Source organism: Myotis nattereri, assembly GCF_964212035.1.
Source record: "Myotis nattereri genome assembly, chromosome: 3".
In the NCBI taxonomy this organism is placed as follows: Eukaryota; Metazoa; Chordata; class Mammalia; order Chiroptera; family Vespertilionidae; genus Myotis; species Myotis nattereri.
Genome location: NC_138077.1, coordinates 197,206,323 through 197,221,426, shown reverse-complemented (window position 1 = coordinate 197,221,426; position 15,104 = coordinate 197,206,323). Strand labels below are relative to the sequence as shown.

The following is a 15,104-nucleotide window of genomic DNA, read 5'->3' as shown; positions in this document are numbered from 1 at the left end:
ATCTGCGGCTTCTGCGATTGGCCTTTATGCGTTCTGAACTGCTGTCAATGTGCAAGTGCTGGCCCACTACATGCCCCACACTGATCACTCAGAACATCCACCCTGCACTCGGCCTCCCCTGTGTTCCTGGCGGCCCCGCCAGAGCTCCAGGGGCTCGAGTTAGGACTTTGGAAACTCTGGGGAAGCTCAGCGGTCCAGGAAGCTTTATACCTGTTAGTTTGGGAGACACAGGTTTGATTGGCTCTTGGCTTCACTATTTCAACAGCTTCCCATCCAGTCTCCTCACTGCCTCCTCAGCTTCCCATGCTCCACTTACTCCCCAGCCAGGACAATGATTTAAAATGTAAATGTGACTTTGGCACCACAGTCCTGCCCTAATGAACTTGCTCTACTACGTGAATATACTGTCTTATCTCCGGCTTTCAAACCTTCACAACCCAGGTTCCCTCAGCCTGGAAAGTGACATTATTCAAATGTCTCTCTCTTGCCCTAACTGGTTTGGCTCAGTGGATAGAGCGTCAGCCTGCGGACTCAAGGGTCCCAGGTTCGATTCTGGTCAAGGGCACGTACCTTGGTTGCGGGCACATCCCCAGTAGGGGGTGTACAGGAGGCAGCTGATTGATGTTTCTAACTCTCTATCCCTCTCCCTTCCTCTCTGTAAAAAATCAGTAAAATATATTTAAAAAAAAAAAAAGTCACTCTCTTGGGGAACCATCTCTGTGCCCCCACGTTAGAAGAGGCACCTTTCCACACTGTCACACAGCCTCCCCAGAATCCCCTGCAGCACCACGTGAGCAAACACTGTCGTTCTCACCACAGAGCAGCCCCACTGGAGGAGGGCTTGCTATGGAGAATGTGCTTCATGAGTCTTTGTGGGTGAGTGGACGTGCTCTACATTTCTGCATGTTTCCTATATTCCGCCTTCACCAGCCTCCTGACCCGCATTTCCAGGAGCCTCACACCACAAGGACTTTGGACTCCCCCAGCCTTCAATCGCCATCACCAACACCAATGCAGTGTTTTGTTTTGTTCTGCTTTGAACTGGAGGTGGCAGGTGCTTCGTCTGGCTCAGAACTCGAGTCCATAACAAAGATTCTCATCACTGAACTTTGCTCTCAGTGAGGGCAAGTGGCTCATCACTGCCAGACCAAGGCATCCTCTCCCACTGAGAAGGGCTGAGTGAGTTCAAAGCCCAAAGGCTGAGGGTTTAGGTGAGAAGCACCCCAAGGCTGGCAGCACCCGGGGGTTAATCTGGCTGCCTGGGCCCTGTGGTCTGTGGGGCTGGATGGACCTGCTCTGACTGTTCCTGAATCACTGGCCTCTGCAGGTGCTTTCTTGGTCAGCTCCCACTCACAGTACCCAGCGCTTTCGATCTGTCCCTGTTCTCTTTTCCTGTCTGACTCCTCTTTAGCGTGGACTTTTCCTCATGCAAAGCCTTTCTTCAGCCCTGGCCAGTGTTTCTCAGTGGTTAGAGTATATATACCAAAGAATTGCGGGTTCGATCCCCAGCCAAGGACACGTCCTTAGGTTGCAGGTTCAATCCCCAGCCCCAGTCAGGGTGCATGCGGGAGGCAACCAAGCAATGTATCTCTCTCATATCATTGTTTCTCTCTCCCTCTCTCTCGCTCTCCCCTCTTCCCCTTCCACTCTCTCTAAAAATCAATTTTAAAAAATATCCTCAGGTGAAGATTTTTTTTTTTAAAAAAAAAGCTTTCCTTCCAAGACTCGGGGCACGTGCTCTCACCACTGCTTCCCATCGCTCTTCTCCACTGTGCTCTGAGGGCAGGGATCATCTTGGTCATCTCTGTGCTGGTGTCTGGCACAAAGTGGGCATCAGGTCAATGTGCCAGGCCAGCCACTGCACTGGGCAGGCACTCGGTCGGTAAATGGTGGTGGGTGAATGAATAAGAAAGGAGGGAGAAAGGAAATGAGGCAGGCAGACTGATTTGTTGGACTGAGAAGCTGGTCTCTCAGGAGCAAATGGATAAAAGCTTGGCCTAAAATCAGGGAGGGAAATCCCTCCCAAGGAATGAGTTTAAGACTCTTTCACAACAGTGAGCTATTGATAAAGGAGGGGTTGCAACATTGGACAATGGCCACTTCAGATAAAAGGAAAAAGCACAGCATGAGACATAGCTTAGTGACAAAGTCTGCAAAAAGAAGCAAGATGTCCATCCTCCTCTGCATTTCAGAAACACGAAGAACCCAAGGCCTTACACATTTCCTCTCTGAGATCTGCCCACCTCCCTACCTTATGCATGACTATCTTCCGCTGGGCTGGCTCTGCCACATCGATCATCTTCTGGACCACGTAGTTGGCATACTGGTCCTTCATCATGGTGTATAAGGCACTGTGGGGACCGTCATTCATGGTGCAGACCTCATCGATGAGCACAGCACGCTCCGTACGGGAGGCATGAGTGACACACTTTTCCACAACATTGCTGTAACGAGACAAATCCAGGAACATCACTTCAGGGACCTAGTGCTTGTCTGGCCTCTGCCCTGACCTCAGAATAAGCAGCAAAAGATCTTAACATTTTTAGAAGATGAATTCATCAACTGCTTGGCTCTGAGACTCTCCACCTTTGCCATCTGTGGCTTCCAATGTGAACCATGGACGAGGCCAACCTCTAACAGGGGAGGGTAACAAGCCCAGGTTTGAACACAGGTTCACAAGACTGGTTAATAGCTGAACCGGTTAATGAGCGTAATCTCAACATGAATCAAAATCTGTCTCCACCTCTGTGGGCTTATGAAGCCAGAAACAAGTCTTACTTATGTCTATATACCTAGTGCCAAGCTCTGCTTGGTACTTCACACATTGCGGACATGTAGTTTTATTGCTAGCTTTACCAGTGGCCAGATTAAGTTTCTATTGAACGAGTACAAAAAAACGTTTTACATAAATGTTAAAGGGACACTTTAAAATTAAATATCCATTGTATTTTGAAGTAGTTTATTACGTGTTCTTAGAAGCTAATATATTTTTAAAGTATGATACTTTGTAAAACACTGTGTAACATGAAGCGAGAATTCTCGTGCTCCGTCCGCAATGTGTTAAGAAAGGCTCAACAGACATATTGAATGAAGAAATGTATCATATCTGGAGAGTTAACCTATCAAGTCTAATTAAGACAACAGCCTCTCCCATCTGATACAGCGACATAGAAAAACTTTTCCCCCTTCCTTCTACAGTACTATGCAATTCTAGCATGAGCTGAAGACATGGCAATGTGGATATGAATCACCTAATAGCTGCTGGCTTCTCCCTTAGTAGAAAAGGGAGTTAAGATATTACTGGGCTGGTTCAGAGAGCACAAAGCCAGCCATAATCTTCAATTGTTCAGACAAAGAACTCAACACTTTTCATGACTGCTTGGCTGGGTATATCTTCATCCACCCCAGGCCCACTTTCCCCTACAAAGTGGTTAGGAGCAGAACATGACCTTCTGCAAACTGGGTTGGGGACAGGGCAGTCATTCTGGCTGCAACGCAAGCAGGTAATGAGCTACCACTATGGGATCCCATCTGGCTTCCACCTTAATACAGAATAGATACTGTTTCAGTCTTCGAAGTTTATTCTAGTATTTCTGAAACTATGGTTCCCAGACCATTTGTGGGGCTAAAATCAACTTAGTGATTTGTGAACAGCTTTATTTCAAAAAATGACAACAGAATAGTAAGCATCAGGCTCAACCACAGACAAAACAGCCTCCGTTACGTGTGTGTGCGCCTGTGCATGCAAAGTCAATGAAAAATTTACTTTGTACCCTGAGTCACCAAAAATGTAAGAAAGCCACTAACCTATTTTTTGGTGTATTCCTATTGATCTGTTTTCCATTTTAATGGCTCTTTCTTCCGGTATCTCTAATTTGCTCTTAAGTCCATATAGTGAATTTTATTACATCCTTGACTGTAAGGATACTAGCTACTTTATAATCCGCCTCTGCTAACTCCAAGATCTGGGTGGTGGTGTGTTGTTTTGCTCTTTCATTTTCTGTTTTTTTTTTTGCTTTTGTTGAGTACAGGTCACATTTTCCTATTATCTAGACATAGAAGATGATATCCTGTAGAAACTGAGTTCTGTTATGTTTCTCCAAAGAATATTACTCCTCCAACTCCTTTTTTTTTTTTTTTTAGTGGAGTTGACTAAACTCAAACTGCAAACTTCTCCCACACAGTAGGCAGCAGGTGAGCTCTCAGTTTCTTTCTTTTAGCCTTCGTTGGGCTGCCTAGAGTGTATCCCATGCAAATGTGATTTGGGAGTCAACCAGATACTTGGGAAGTTTAAATATAGGCCTCCCCACCTCCTCCACGGTTCTCTTCCTTTCCAGATTTCTTCCCTGTCATTTTTTGTCAGTTCTACTGCCATGAGTGCCCCAAACTCTGCCTTCTGGGAATTCTAGAGATTTTCCATCCCAATTTAGGAGCCCAGCATGGAGCAGACTTGGAAGGGCCTACAGGCTAAAGGCCAATAAAAACAGGAAATTTCCTGATTATAGTCAACAATACTGTATTATAAACTTCAAAGCTGCTAAGAGACTAGATCATAATGGTTCTCAACATGTCTTAATGTGACATTAAGGTGCTAGCTAATGCAACTGTAGTTATAGTGCAATATATAAATGTATCAAACAAACACATTATACACCTCAAAGTTGCACATTGTTGTATGTCAATTATATCTTAATATAGTAAAAAAAAAAAAAAATTTAAATGGGGGAAGGGCAATTTCCTCAGTGCAATTACCTGCTTCCAAGTATCAACAGTCCCACTCCCACCCTCCATTCGGCCTGCTCTTGTTTATTCTCTAATGCCTTCATAGTTTTTTTTGGCATTTTGTCCATAACTTATAATTATTATCTGTGGGACAGCAGTGCCCACAATAGCTGCTCAGTCCTTATCTGAACACAAGGCTATTGTAATATTAACACTATGCTATATCCAAGGGTGATATTAAATACAATAAACAAAAAAGTAAATAGGACAGTGACCCAAAGAAGAGACCTAAGAGATTCCGATCCCTATGGGGGAAGTTCGGGTGGGGGGCTCTAAGAGATGTCCCTAATATGGTTAGGCTATTGAGACAATGACTCTTTTTATTTCTTTTCTGTATTTTCCATGCTATAATGGTATAAGATTTTTACAAACTAAAAATAAGCCATTTAAAAACATCAAGATTACGTCGTATGTGCCTTGAAATTTATCCTAAAAACCAGAGAAGAAAAATATGAACTACTATGTTATGTGTATGGCAGCAAACACAAATTCTATTTAGAAGACCATACTACTAAGCCACTGGAGGGCCATAGATTTCTTCTCCAACCCCTGCTGCTTATAAAGTATTTAGACATCTTTCACAACCTGGGAATGACTAGTGCATTTTATTCTTGAGCTGGCAATATGAAGAATGAGAAAGAGATTCTAAGAATAAAAGGCCTATACACAGATACGATATACTGCCTCGTAATGCAGGTGCCAAAGAGGAAACTGAGTAAAGAACATGTCATAATTCTGAACAAATAAGTTAATGAAAGTTGTTTACCAAAGAACAAAACTTATATTATGGGCTGACTAAGGAAATGAGGAGCCCACTACAGGACTTCTTATGTTTTATACTTTATAATCGAACAATCTAATGTTTTAATTAAACTATGCATACTTTAAGAAAAATAAACATTTTTTTAAAAGAATGAAAATTATTTTTCTCTCTAGACCTAAAATACTATTTAATCCTCTCTTCTAAAAAACTGTCTACTGTAATTCAAAGCCCGTACCTTGCAAATTTGTGCTGACTCAATACGAGTACATTGCCTCGAATTTCTGCTACAATTTTACTTTTATCCTCAGGACGACCATGCTCCAATACATGTTGGATTACATAATTTCCATATTGATCCTGTTTGAGAAACAGCAAAAGAAATAAAATTCATATAGAAATGAGTTCAGTGGATTACCAAAATCCTTACATCTAATCAACCTATTTTCCTGTAGCATTATGATGGCTTACCTGAATACTAATGAACACATAAGAATTTTTAAATAGGTAATGACAATTTTCCTATGATCACAAAATAGGAATACATCACTATTACACAATAGAATATTTCTAATATTTTTATGCCCAAAAGATCTAGTTGGGTTCTTCATAAAATATTCTCTACAAAAAAGCAAGCCTCCTCAAGACTGGAGGAATAAAAAGGTGGTGGCAGGGGGCTAGGGAGGTAAGAATAAAAAAAAAAGTACAAATTTCACTGTACCTATTATGTACAACGAAAAACTGGAAACAAAGCTTATGTCCAACAAAACAGACAATGCCTGATTAAATAATATTACAAATATATTTACTCATTTATCTAAAGTGGAAGATCTTTGAGAGAATAAATGTGTGCAAGCAATTCTAGAGGCAAAAATATTTATTTGTAAGATGTAAAAAATTAAGAACATACAAGTAGTATTTTTTTTTAATGGCCAATGCCAAATGTGTTTGCTTCTGGATGACAGGATTATGGATCATTTCTTTTCTTTTGTTGCTGCTTTCTGCACTTTCAAATTCTTCTACAAGGACTAATTAATAATTTACAATATCATACTTCTCACCAAAAAAACCCCCTACAAAACAAAAAAAACTGCTCCAGGACATCTTTGGGCCTTTGAGCCTTTTTAAAGTCTCTTGAAATTTTAAATAGAAACAAATTATGGCTTTAAAAAAAAAATTTCTTCAGTATAACATTCTACACGTAGAAAATGGACAAATGGTTAGTATGATGTGGAAGAAATTTTTAGTGGTAGATGAAAGACAAAGTATCAAAGCTAGAAAGAAATCAATTAATCCACTTAGTTCGTTTTAAACAATGAAACAGATCCAGACAAATTAAATGACCTGCCCATGATGACATAGCTAGTGAGTCCAAAGCAGAGCTCTGGCAGGCACATCCTCTTTGCTCCAAGGCCAGGCTCTAGTCACTACCCATATTCACAAAACAATAAGCAGGCTGGTATAAATGAAAACCTGCCCAAAGCTTCAGTGGGCATTTTAAACACATTAACATTAACCTTTACTGGAACGGATACCTGTGCTGAGAAAACACACAAGCTCTGGGCCTGCACGAGCCCCCAGGTGTTTGCAGTTACTCTACTGGCAACTCCACTACCTGCACAAGTTGCTCGGTGTGCTGGTGCAGCTCCTCTAAGATAGGCAGTGTCTGGTCAGGGAGGCAGTGCTCCAGGATCCGTTGAATCACTCGGCAACCGTAAGGATGCGTGGACAAAGCAAATACCTAGGGCAGACAAACATAAGAAAGCCAAAAATGACAGCTGCTTCTTTTAATGCTTCATATTAATATACATAATCCCACTAATCTCTATGACCTTGAGAGACAATCATGAATGTATTCTCTGCATACAGATGAGAAAATCGAAGACCCTTTAAGTCTACATGATGTGCAGGCATACAGACAGTAAATGATAGAGCCAGGATATGATGTCCTAGTCTGATTCAAAAGCCCAATTATAAATATTACATTAAGTTCTCTCTACAAATAATAAGGTGTATATGGAAACCCATTTCTTAACTACTCTAGGAAATCACACATACATAAATTCAGAGATGAAAAATACTTTTCCAAGAAGACTAGAAAAGAGCAGAATTAGTCAAGATCATGAAAAACACTTAGTTAAGAGTTCACTGTGTCAAAGGACAGAGGCAAAAAACAAAGAAAAAACACACAACAACAAACAGAAAAAGGTCTGCAATCAAATCTTAAGTGCTTTCACATAATCACAAAGTAATGTTCTGAATCAAACTGGGGTGTAAAGCTTTTTTATTGGGTCTGGTGCAAGATAAGACACAGGCTTCAGGTGTCCTATCTCAATTCTGCCCTTTCTAGCCAAACTTGCACCTCAGATCTGTTATCCTATATAATAAAAGTTTAATATGCAAATCAACCAAACAGCGGAACGACTGGTCGCTATGACGGACACTGATCACCAGGGGACAGATGCTCGATGCACGGTCCGCCCCCTGGTGGTCAGTGCGCTCCCACAGGGGGAGCACCGCTCAGCCAAAAGCTGGGCTCACAGCTGATGAGCACAGCGGCGGTGGCAGTAGCCTCTCTTGCCTCCGCAGCAGCACTAAGGATGTCCAACTGCTGGCTTAGGCCTAGGGGGAGTGGGCCTAAGCCATCAGTTGGATATCCCCCAAGGGCTTCCAGACTGTGAAAGGGTGCAGGGCTGAGGGAGCCGCCCCCCATACTGAGTGCACAAATTTCATGCACCGGGCCTCTAGTCAAGCATAATGACAACTGTCCTACTGGTGTGGCTTAGTGGTTAAGAGTGTTGGCCAGTAAACCAAAGGGTCACAGTTCTATTCCTGGTCAAGGGCACGAACCTGGGTTGCAGATTTGATCTCTGGCCCCAGTTGGGGCGAATACGAGTGGCAACCAATCCCTCCCTCCCTTTCTCCCACACACACCCCTCCCCCACATTCTCTAAAGAAAAAAATATCTTCATTGTGAGGATTTTAAAAACAAGTATAGGCTGGCTAGTGTGGCTCAGTGGTTAAGTGTCGACCTATGAACCAGGAAGTCATAGTTCAATTCCTGGTCGGGGCACATGCCCAGGTTGCAGGCTCCCACCCCAGTAGGTGGTTTACAGGAGAAAGCCAATCAATGATTCCCATCATTGATGTTTCTGTCTCTCTCCCTTTTCCTTCCCCTCTGAAATCAATAAAAATAGAAAATATAAAAAGAATAATGAGTCCTAGCTAGTTTAGCTCAGTGGATAGAGCGTCGGCCTGTGAACTGAAGGGTCCCTGGCTTGATTCCAGTCAAGGACACATGCCTGCGTTGCAAGCTCAATCCCCAGTAGGAGGTGGCCAGGAGGCAGCAAATCAATGGATTTTCTCTCATTGGTATTTCTTTCTCCCTTTCCCTTCCTCTCTAAAATCAATAAAAATATTTTTTAAGAAAAAGAATCATGCCAAAACCGGTTTGGCTCAGTGGATAGAGCGTCGGCCTGCAGACTAAAAGGTCCCAGGTTCGATTCCAGTCAAGGGCATGTACCTGGGTTGCGGGCACATTCCCAGTGGGAGATGTGCAGGAGGCAGCTGATCGGTGTTTCTCTCTCATCGATGTTTCTAACTCTCTCTCTCTCTCTTCCTCTCTGTAAAAAAAAATCAATAAAATATATAAAAAAAAAAGAAAGAAAAAGAATAATGACAATAATTGTAAGAACAGTAACAACAGCTAACACTTATTAAATGTTTACTGCCAGTCACTGAACTAAGTGCTTTATATATGACTAGAGGCCCAGTGCACAAAAATTTGTGCGCGGGGGGGGGGGGGGGGGGGGGGGGGGGAAATAGGGCCCAAGCTGGCAGTCAGACATCCCTCTGGCAGCCCGGCAGTCCTCGGGGGATGTCCACTTGCCAGCGGGGAGCAGGCCTAAGCTTCAGTCGGACATCCTTAGCGCTGCTGAGGAGGCAGGAGAGGCTCCCACCACAACCACTGTACTGGCAGCAGTCAGCCTGGCTTGTGGCTGAGCAGAGCTCCCCCTGTGGGAGCGCACTGACCACCAGGGAGCAGCTCCTGCATTGAGCATCTGCCCCCTGGTGGTCAGTGTGTGTCACAGTGACCAGTCATTCCCAGTCTTTCTGCTGTTAGGGTCAGTTTGCATATTACCCTTTTATTATATAGGATAGAGGCCAGGTGCATGGGTGGGGGTCCCACTGGGATGCCTGCTCAGCCTGGGTGAGGGGCTGATGGCTGTTTTCAGGCTGGTCACAACCCCTTCAGGGTGGGGGTCCCCACTGGGGTGCCTGGCCAGCCTGGGTGAGGGGCTGATGGCTGTTTGCAGGCTGGTCAAGCCCCCCATAGTGGGGACCCTCACCCCATGGAGGTTTGGCCAGCCTGGGTGAGGGGCTGAGGGCCATTTTCAGGCTGGCCAAGCCCCCCCGATGACAGAAGCTCCCAGGCTCTCTCTTTCTTTTTTATTCTGAGATTTATTTACCTTCTATAATTGAAACTTTGTAGCCTTGAGAGGAGCTCAAAGCCGGCCAGGGAGGGCAGGAGGGAAACTTGGCTTTCTCCATCACCAGGGGCAACCCACTCCTGCTCACTCCAGCTCTGTGGCCACAGCTGGCTGAAAGCAAGTATCTGGGGTTTATTTACCTTCTATAATTGAAATTTGTTGCTTTGAGTGGAGCTCAGACCCTGCCGCAGCAGGCGGGAAGCTTGGCTTCCTCCGTCATTGGGGCAACCAAGCCTCCTGCTTGCTCCAGCTCCATGGCTGCCAGCCACCATCTTGGTTGGGTTAATTTGCATATAGTCGCTCTGATTGGCTGGTGGGCATGGCTTAAGGCGTAGCGAAGGTATGGTCAATTTGTATGTTTGTCTTTTATTAGTGTAGATTTTATGTATGTAGCTTCATGTGCAAAACTAAATACTTTAATGGTATACTGTATGGTTCTGAACAATTATCTACACTAATAAAAGAGAAAAATGGTAATTGGCGTACAGCGGTACCGTTTTCATTGGCTAATCAGGGCTATATGCAAATTAACTGCCAACTAAGATTGGCAGTTAACTGCCAACAAGATGGCGGCTAATTTGCATATGTAGGCACAATGCAGGGAGGCGAAAGGGAAAGCAGGAAGAAGCCCCTGCCACTGACAGTGATCTGAAACCCAGGGGGGAGCTAAGAGCTGGGGGGCAGGGCAAAGGCGGCCCCAGGGCCACCTTTGCCCTGCCCCCCAGCCATGATCGGAGAATCAGGCGCCTTTGCCACCCTGGCCAGTGATAGCAGGAAGTAGGGGTGGAGCCAGCGATGGGAGCTGGACAAGGTCGAAGCTGGCAGTCCCAGGAGCTAGGGGTCCCTTGCCTGGGCCTAAAGTGAAGCCCACGATCACGGCGCCCCCCGCTGCCACTGCAGGTCCCCGCTGCCTGGGCCAGATGCCTAGGCCAGAGGCGTTAGGCCTGGGTAGGGGCGGAGCCTGCAACCGCGGGGAGCTGGGGGTCCCCTGCCCAGGCCTGACACCTCTGCCGGAGGCCTCAGGCCTGGTCAAGGAGCCGATCCGGTGATTGGTGATCGGAGGGTGATGAGGGTCAACTCCTCTGGCTGAAGCATCAGGCCTGGGTGGGGGGCGGAGCCGGGGATCGGGGGGATATGATGGTCCCCTTGCCCAGGCCTGAAGCCTGGGTCAGAGGCGTCAGGCTCGGGCGGGGGGTGGAGCAAGCGATCAGAGGCAGATGGGGGTCCCCTGCCCAGGCATGATTCCTGGGCCAGAGGCCTCAGGCCTGGGCGGGGGCCAGAGCCAGTGATCGGGGGGAGATGGGGGTCCCCTGTCCAAGCCTGACACCTCTGGCGGAGGCGTCAGGCCTGGGCAAGGGGCTGATCAGGCGATCGGAGGGTGATGGGGTCAACGCCTGAGGGCTCCCAGTATGTGAGAGGGGGCAGGCTGGGCTGAGGGACACTCCCCCCCCACACACATACCCAGTGCACGAATTTCGTGCACCGGGGCCCTAGTAATGTTATAAATATGATAAACACGAACAGTCGGAAACATCTTATTTCACTCAACATTATGTTTTAAATATTTACTTATAATACTGTAGGCTTCTACAGTTTACTCCAGTTTTATAACTAGAGGTCCAGTGCATAAAATTCATGCACTGGTGTGTGTGTGTGTGTGTGTGTGTGTGTGTGTGTGTCCTCAGCCCAGTCTGCACCCTCTCTAATCTGTGACCCCTCAGGGGATGTCCGACTGCCGGTTTAGGCCCGATCCCACAGGGTAGTTGGACAACCCTCTCACAATCCGGGACTGCTAGCTCCCAACCGCTTGTCTGCCTGTCTGCTTGATTGCCCCTAACTGCTTCTGCCTGCCAGCCTGATAACCCCCTAACCACTCCCCTGTCAGCCAGATGGATGCCTAACTTCTTCCCTGCCCCCATCTGCCCATCCCTGCTGGCCTGGTTGCCCCCAAATGCCCTCCCCTGCTGGCCTGGTCACCCCTAACTGCCCTCCCCTGCTGGCCTTGTCGCCCCCAACTGCTGTCCCCTGCCGGCCTGGTCCCCCCCCAACTGCTCTACCCTGCTGGCCTGGTCTCCCCACCTCCCCCAACTGTCTTTCCCTGCAGGCCATCTTGTGGTGGCCATCTTGTACAAGGGTGTGATGGTCAATTTGCATATTACCTCTTTATTATATAGGCTGTTGAGTAAGTACACAAGGTTTTGTGGGGTTTTTTTTTAAGGGTCACCAGTTCCATTCCTGGTGAGGGCAGATGCCTGGGTTTCAAGCTCAATCCTCAATAGGGGGTGTGCAGGAGGAAGCCAATCAATGTTTCTCTCCCCTCTCCTGTCTCTCTTCCTCCCTTCACCCCCGTCTCTAAAATCAATTAAAAATGTACATTTTTAAACTGTCCACTGCATTAAAAAAAATGGGGCGGAGGCACATATAGGCTCTTATGACATACAGTTAACTCAGAAAAATTTGAACCTATTGTCACTTAATACAGTTCAAATAAATCTGATCACCATCCCATCCTCCCCCAAATTAAGCAGGAAACACCTTGTTTTTTTAAAATGTGATCAAAACTTTTAAATATCAACATAAATAGTACTTAACCAAAGGAAAAAATCTATTCTTCAAATATGAGATTTACCTTTAACAACTCTGATGACTAACTCATCCCAACATGAGCAGACATCTGCAGTAATGACAGAAGATCCACAGATACTTAAAGGAAGAAAGAGACTTGGGTACACAGAGCTAAGCACCTGACACAAGTGAACAGAGCTGCAATTTACTGGAGCACTTGAGAACACTCCAAAAATCCTATCCTGTTCTCAGCCCACAGTGGAAATGCCACATTAATTTGTTCCCTTATTTCTTTCCCAAGTCACTTACCTGACCCTTAAATGCATCAATAATAAACTGCAAAGACTGAGGCTGCACACATTCAATGCATTTCTGAACCACGTGATTGCCATTCTGGTCTTTCACACACTTCAGGACGTGGCCATCTAGTTCCCGAACCATCTCATTCTATTGGAGACAGGGAAAGAAAGCACCACCAGAATCACAGCAAGCAAACAGCTGGACAATCAATGTTCTCCTTACCAAACACAAAAGCACTGAAGAGGGAGAGAATCATGATAATGAAAGTGGAACAGCTTAGGGACGGCACACTATGGCAATAAATGATGAATAGAGTTTTTCCACAGGTTAGCAAACCTCCTGTAACAGTAACCAGTCTAAAAAACTATTCTAACTTGCAAAAGACCTCTGGAAGATTAAAAATGTAGACATCTTGCCCCAGCTGGTTCAACTCAGTGGATAGAGCATTGGCCTGCAGACTGAAGGGTACCAGGTTCGATTTCAGTCAAGGGCACATGCCCAGGTTGTAGGATCAATCCCCAGTAGGGGGGCGTGCAGGAGGCAGCTGATCAATGATTCGCTCTTATCACTGATGTTTCTATTTCTCTCTCCCTCTCCCTTCCTCTCTGAGATCAATAAAAAAATATTTTTTTAATGCAGACATCTTCAAATAGAATGGAGCCTATATCAAGTACACCTCATTAGAGAATTTCACAAGCAATTCAACATGTTTCTGCTATGACAGCTCTGTGAGATATGTAATATTAATAATGATAGTTGTTAATCTAGAGCTCACGATAGGCTAGGCATACCTCTAACTGCTTAACATCCTTTGACTCAATGAACCCTCATAATAATCCTATGGTCTAGACCAGCCGTGGGCAAACGATGAAATGAATAAAACTAAAAAAAAAAAAAAAAAAAAAAAAAAGACCGTACCTTTTTATGTAATGATGTTTACTTTGAATTTATATTAGTTCACACAAACACTCCATCCATGCTTTTGTTCCGGCCCTCCGGTACAGTTTAAGAACCCATTGTGGCCCTCGAGTCAAAAAGTTTGCCCACCCCTGGTCTAGACACTATTATAGATAAGAAAATCAAGACAGCCCTAGGCAGTTTGGCTCAGTAGATATAGCGTCTGCCTGCAGACTCAAGGGTCCCTGGTTTGATTCCGGTCAAGGGCATGTACCTTGGTTGTGGGCACATCCCCGGTGGGGAGTGTGCAGGAGGCAGCTGATCGATATTTCTCTCTCATTGATGTTCCTAACTCTCTATCCCTCTCCCTTCCTCTCTGTAAAAAATCAATAAAATATATTTTTAAAAAAAGAAAGAAAGAAAACCAGGACAGCCCACCAGTGTTGCTCAGTGGATGAGCATCGACCCATGAACCAGGTGGGGTGCATGCCCGGGTTGCAGGTTCAATCCCCGATTGGGGGAGAGGGGGACGACGACGACAACTTGCATGCAGGAGACAGCCAATCGATGATTCTCTCTCATCACTAATGTCTCTCTCTCTCTCTCCCTTTAAATCAATAAAAAATACTTTTTAAAGAAATAAAAAACCCAAGACAGACAAATTAAATGACTTGTTAAAATCACAGACCTAAACTGCCAAGATTCAAACGCAAGCAATATGGTTCCTATGTGTGACAGAACAGTGTGTGTCAGTAAACCACCTGTCAATTATTTATTATCCTCCAGACCTCCTTGCAACCTATATATGAAGAAATTAAATCTCACTCTAGCCAGTTTGGCTCAGTGGCTTTCAGGTTTGATTCCAGTCAAAGGGCATGTACCTCATTTGCAGGCAACTCCCCCAGCCGAGGCCCTGGTCAGGCATCATGCAGGAGGCAACTAATTGATGTGTTTCTCTCAACATCGATATTTCTGTCTTTCCCTCTCTCTTCCACTCTCTCTAAAAATCAATGGGAAAAGGTCCTCGGGTGAGGATTAAGAAGTTAATTAATTAAAAAAAAAATTAAACCTCAAAGAGTTAAGCAAGGTATTTAAAACTATAGCTAGTGACTAAATCAGAATTATAGCCCAGGTCTGTGACGCCAACACACTTCCACCAGGCCACAGTGACTGCAATGTAGAAGAAACAGTACTCTCAATTCATTGATGAAAAGTGTCCAAAGTCAGGGAATACAGGAGCAGGACAGGTATTGAGGGGTTTGTGTGAGGAGGTTATAAGTGGAGATGACAAGGGTATAGAAAACAGAATG

General features: G+C 45.1%; 1 protein-coding gene across 2 annotated transcripts in view; it reads right to left on the bottom strand.

The window, feature by feature from the left end:
* Positions 1-15,104, bottom strand: part of PUM1 (pumilio RNA binding family member 1) — a 130,962-nt gene that overhangs the window by 2,274 nt on the left and 113,584 nt on the right. For both annotated transcript variants that reach the window (XM_081087502.1, XM_081087503.1), the window contains exons 18-21: positions 12,907-13,044; positions 7,158-7,283; positions 5,781-5,902; positions 2,252-2,444 (exon numbers count right to left, since the gene is read on the bottom strand). In XM_081087502.1, the coding sequence (XP_080943628.1) occupies positions 2,252-2,444; positions 5,781-5,902; positions 7,158-7,283; positions 12,907-13,044 (579 nt within the window). The remainder of the gene's footprint in view (positions 1-2,251; positions 2,445-5,780; positions 5,903-7,157; positions 7,284-12,906; positions 13,045-15,104) is intronic.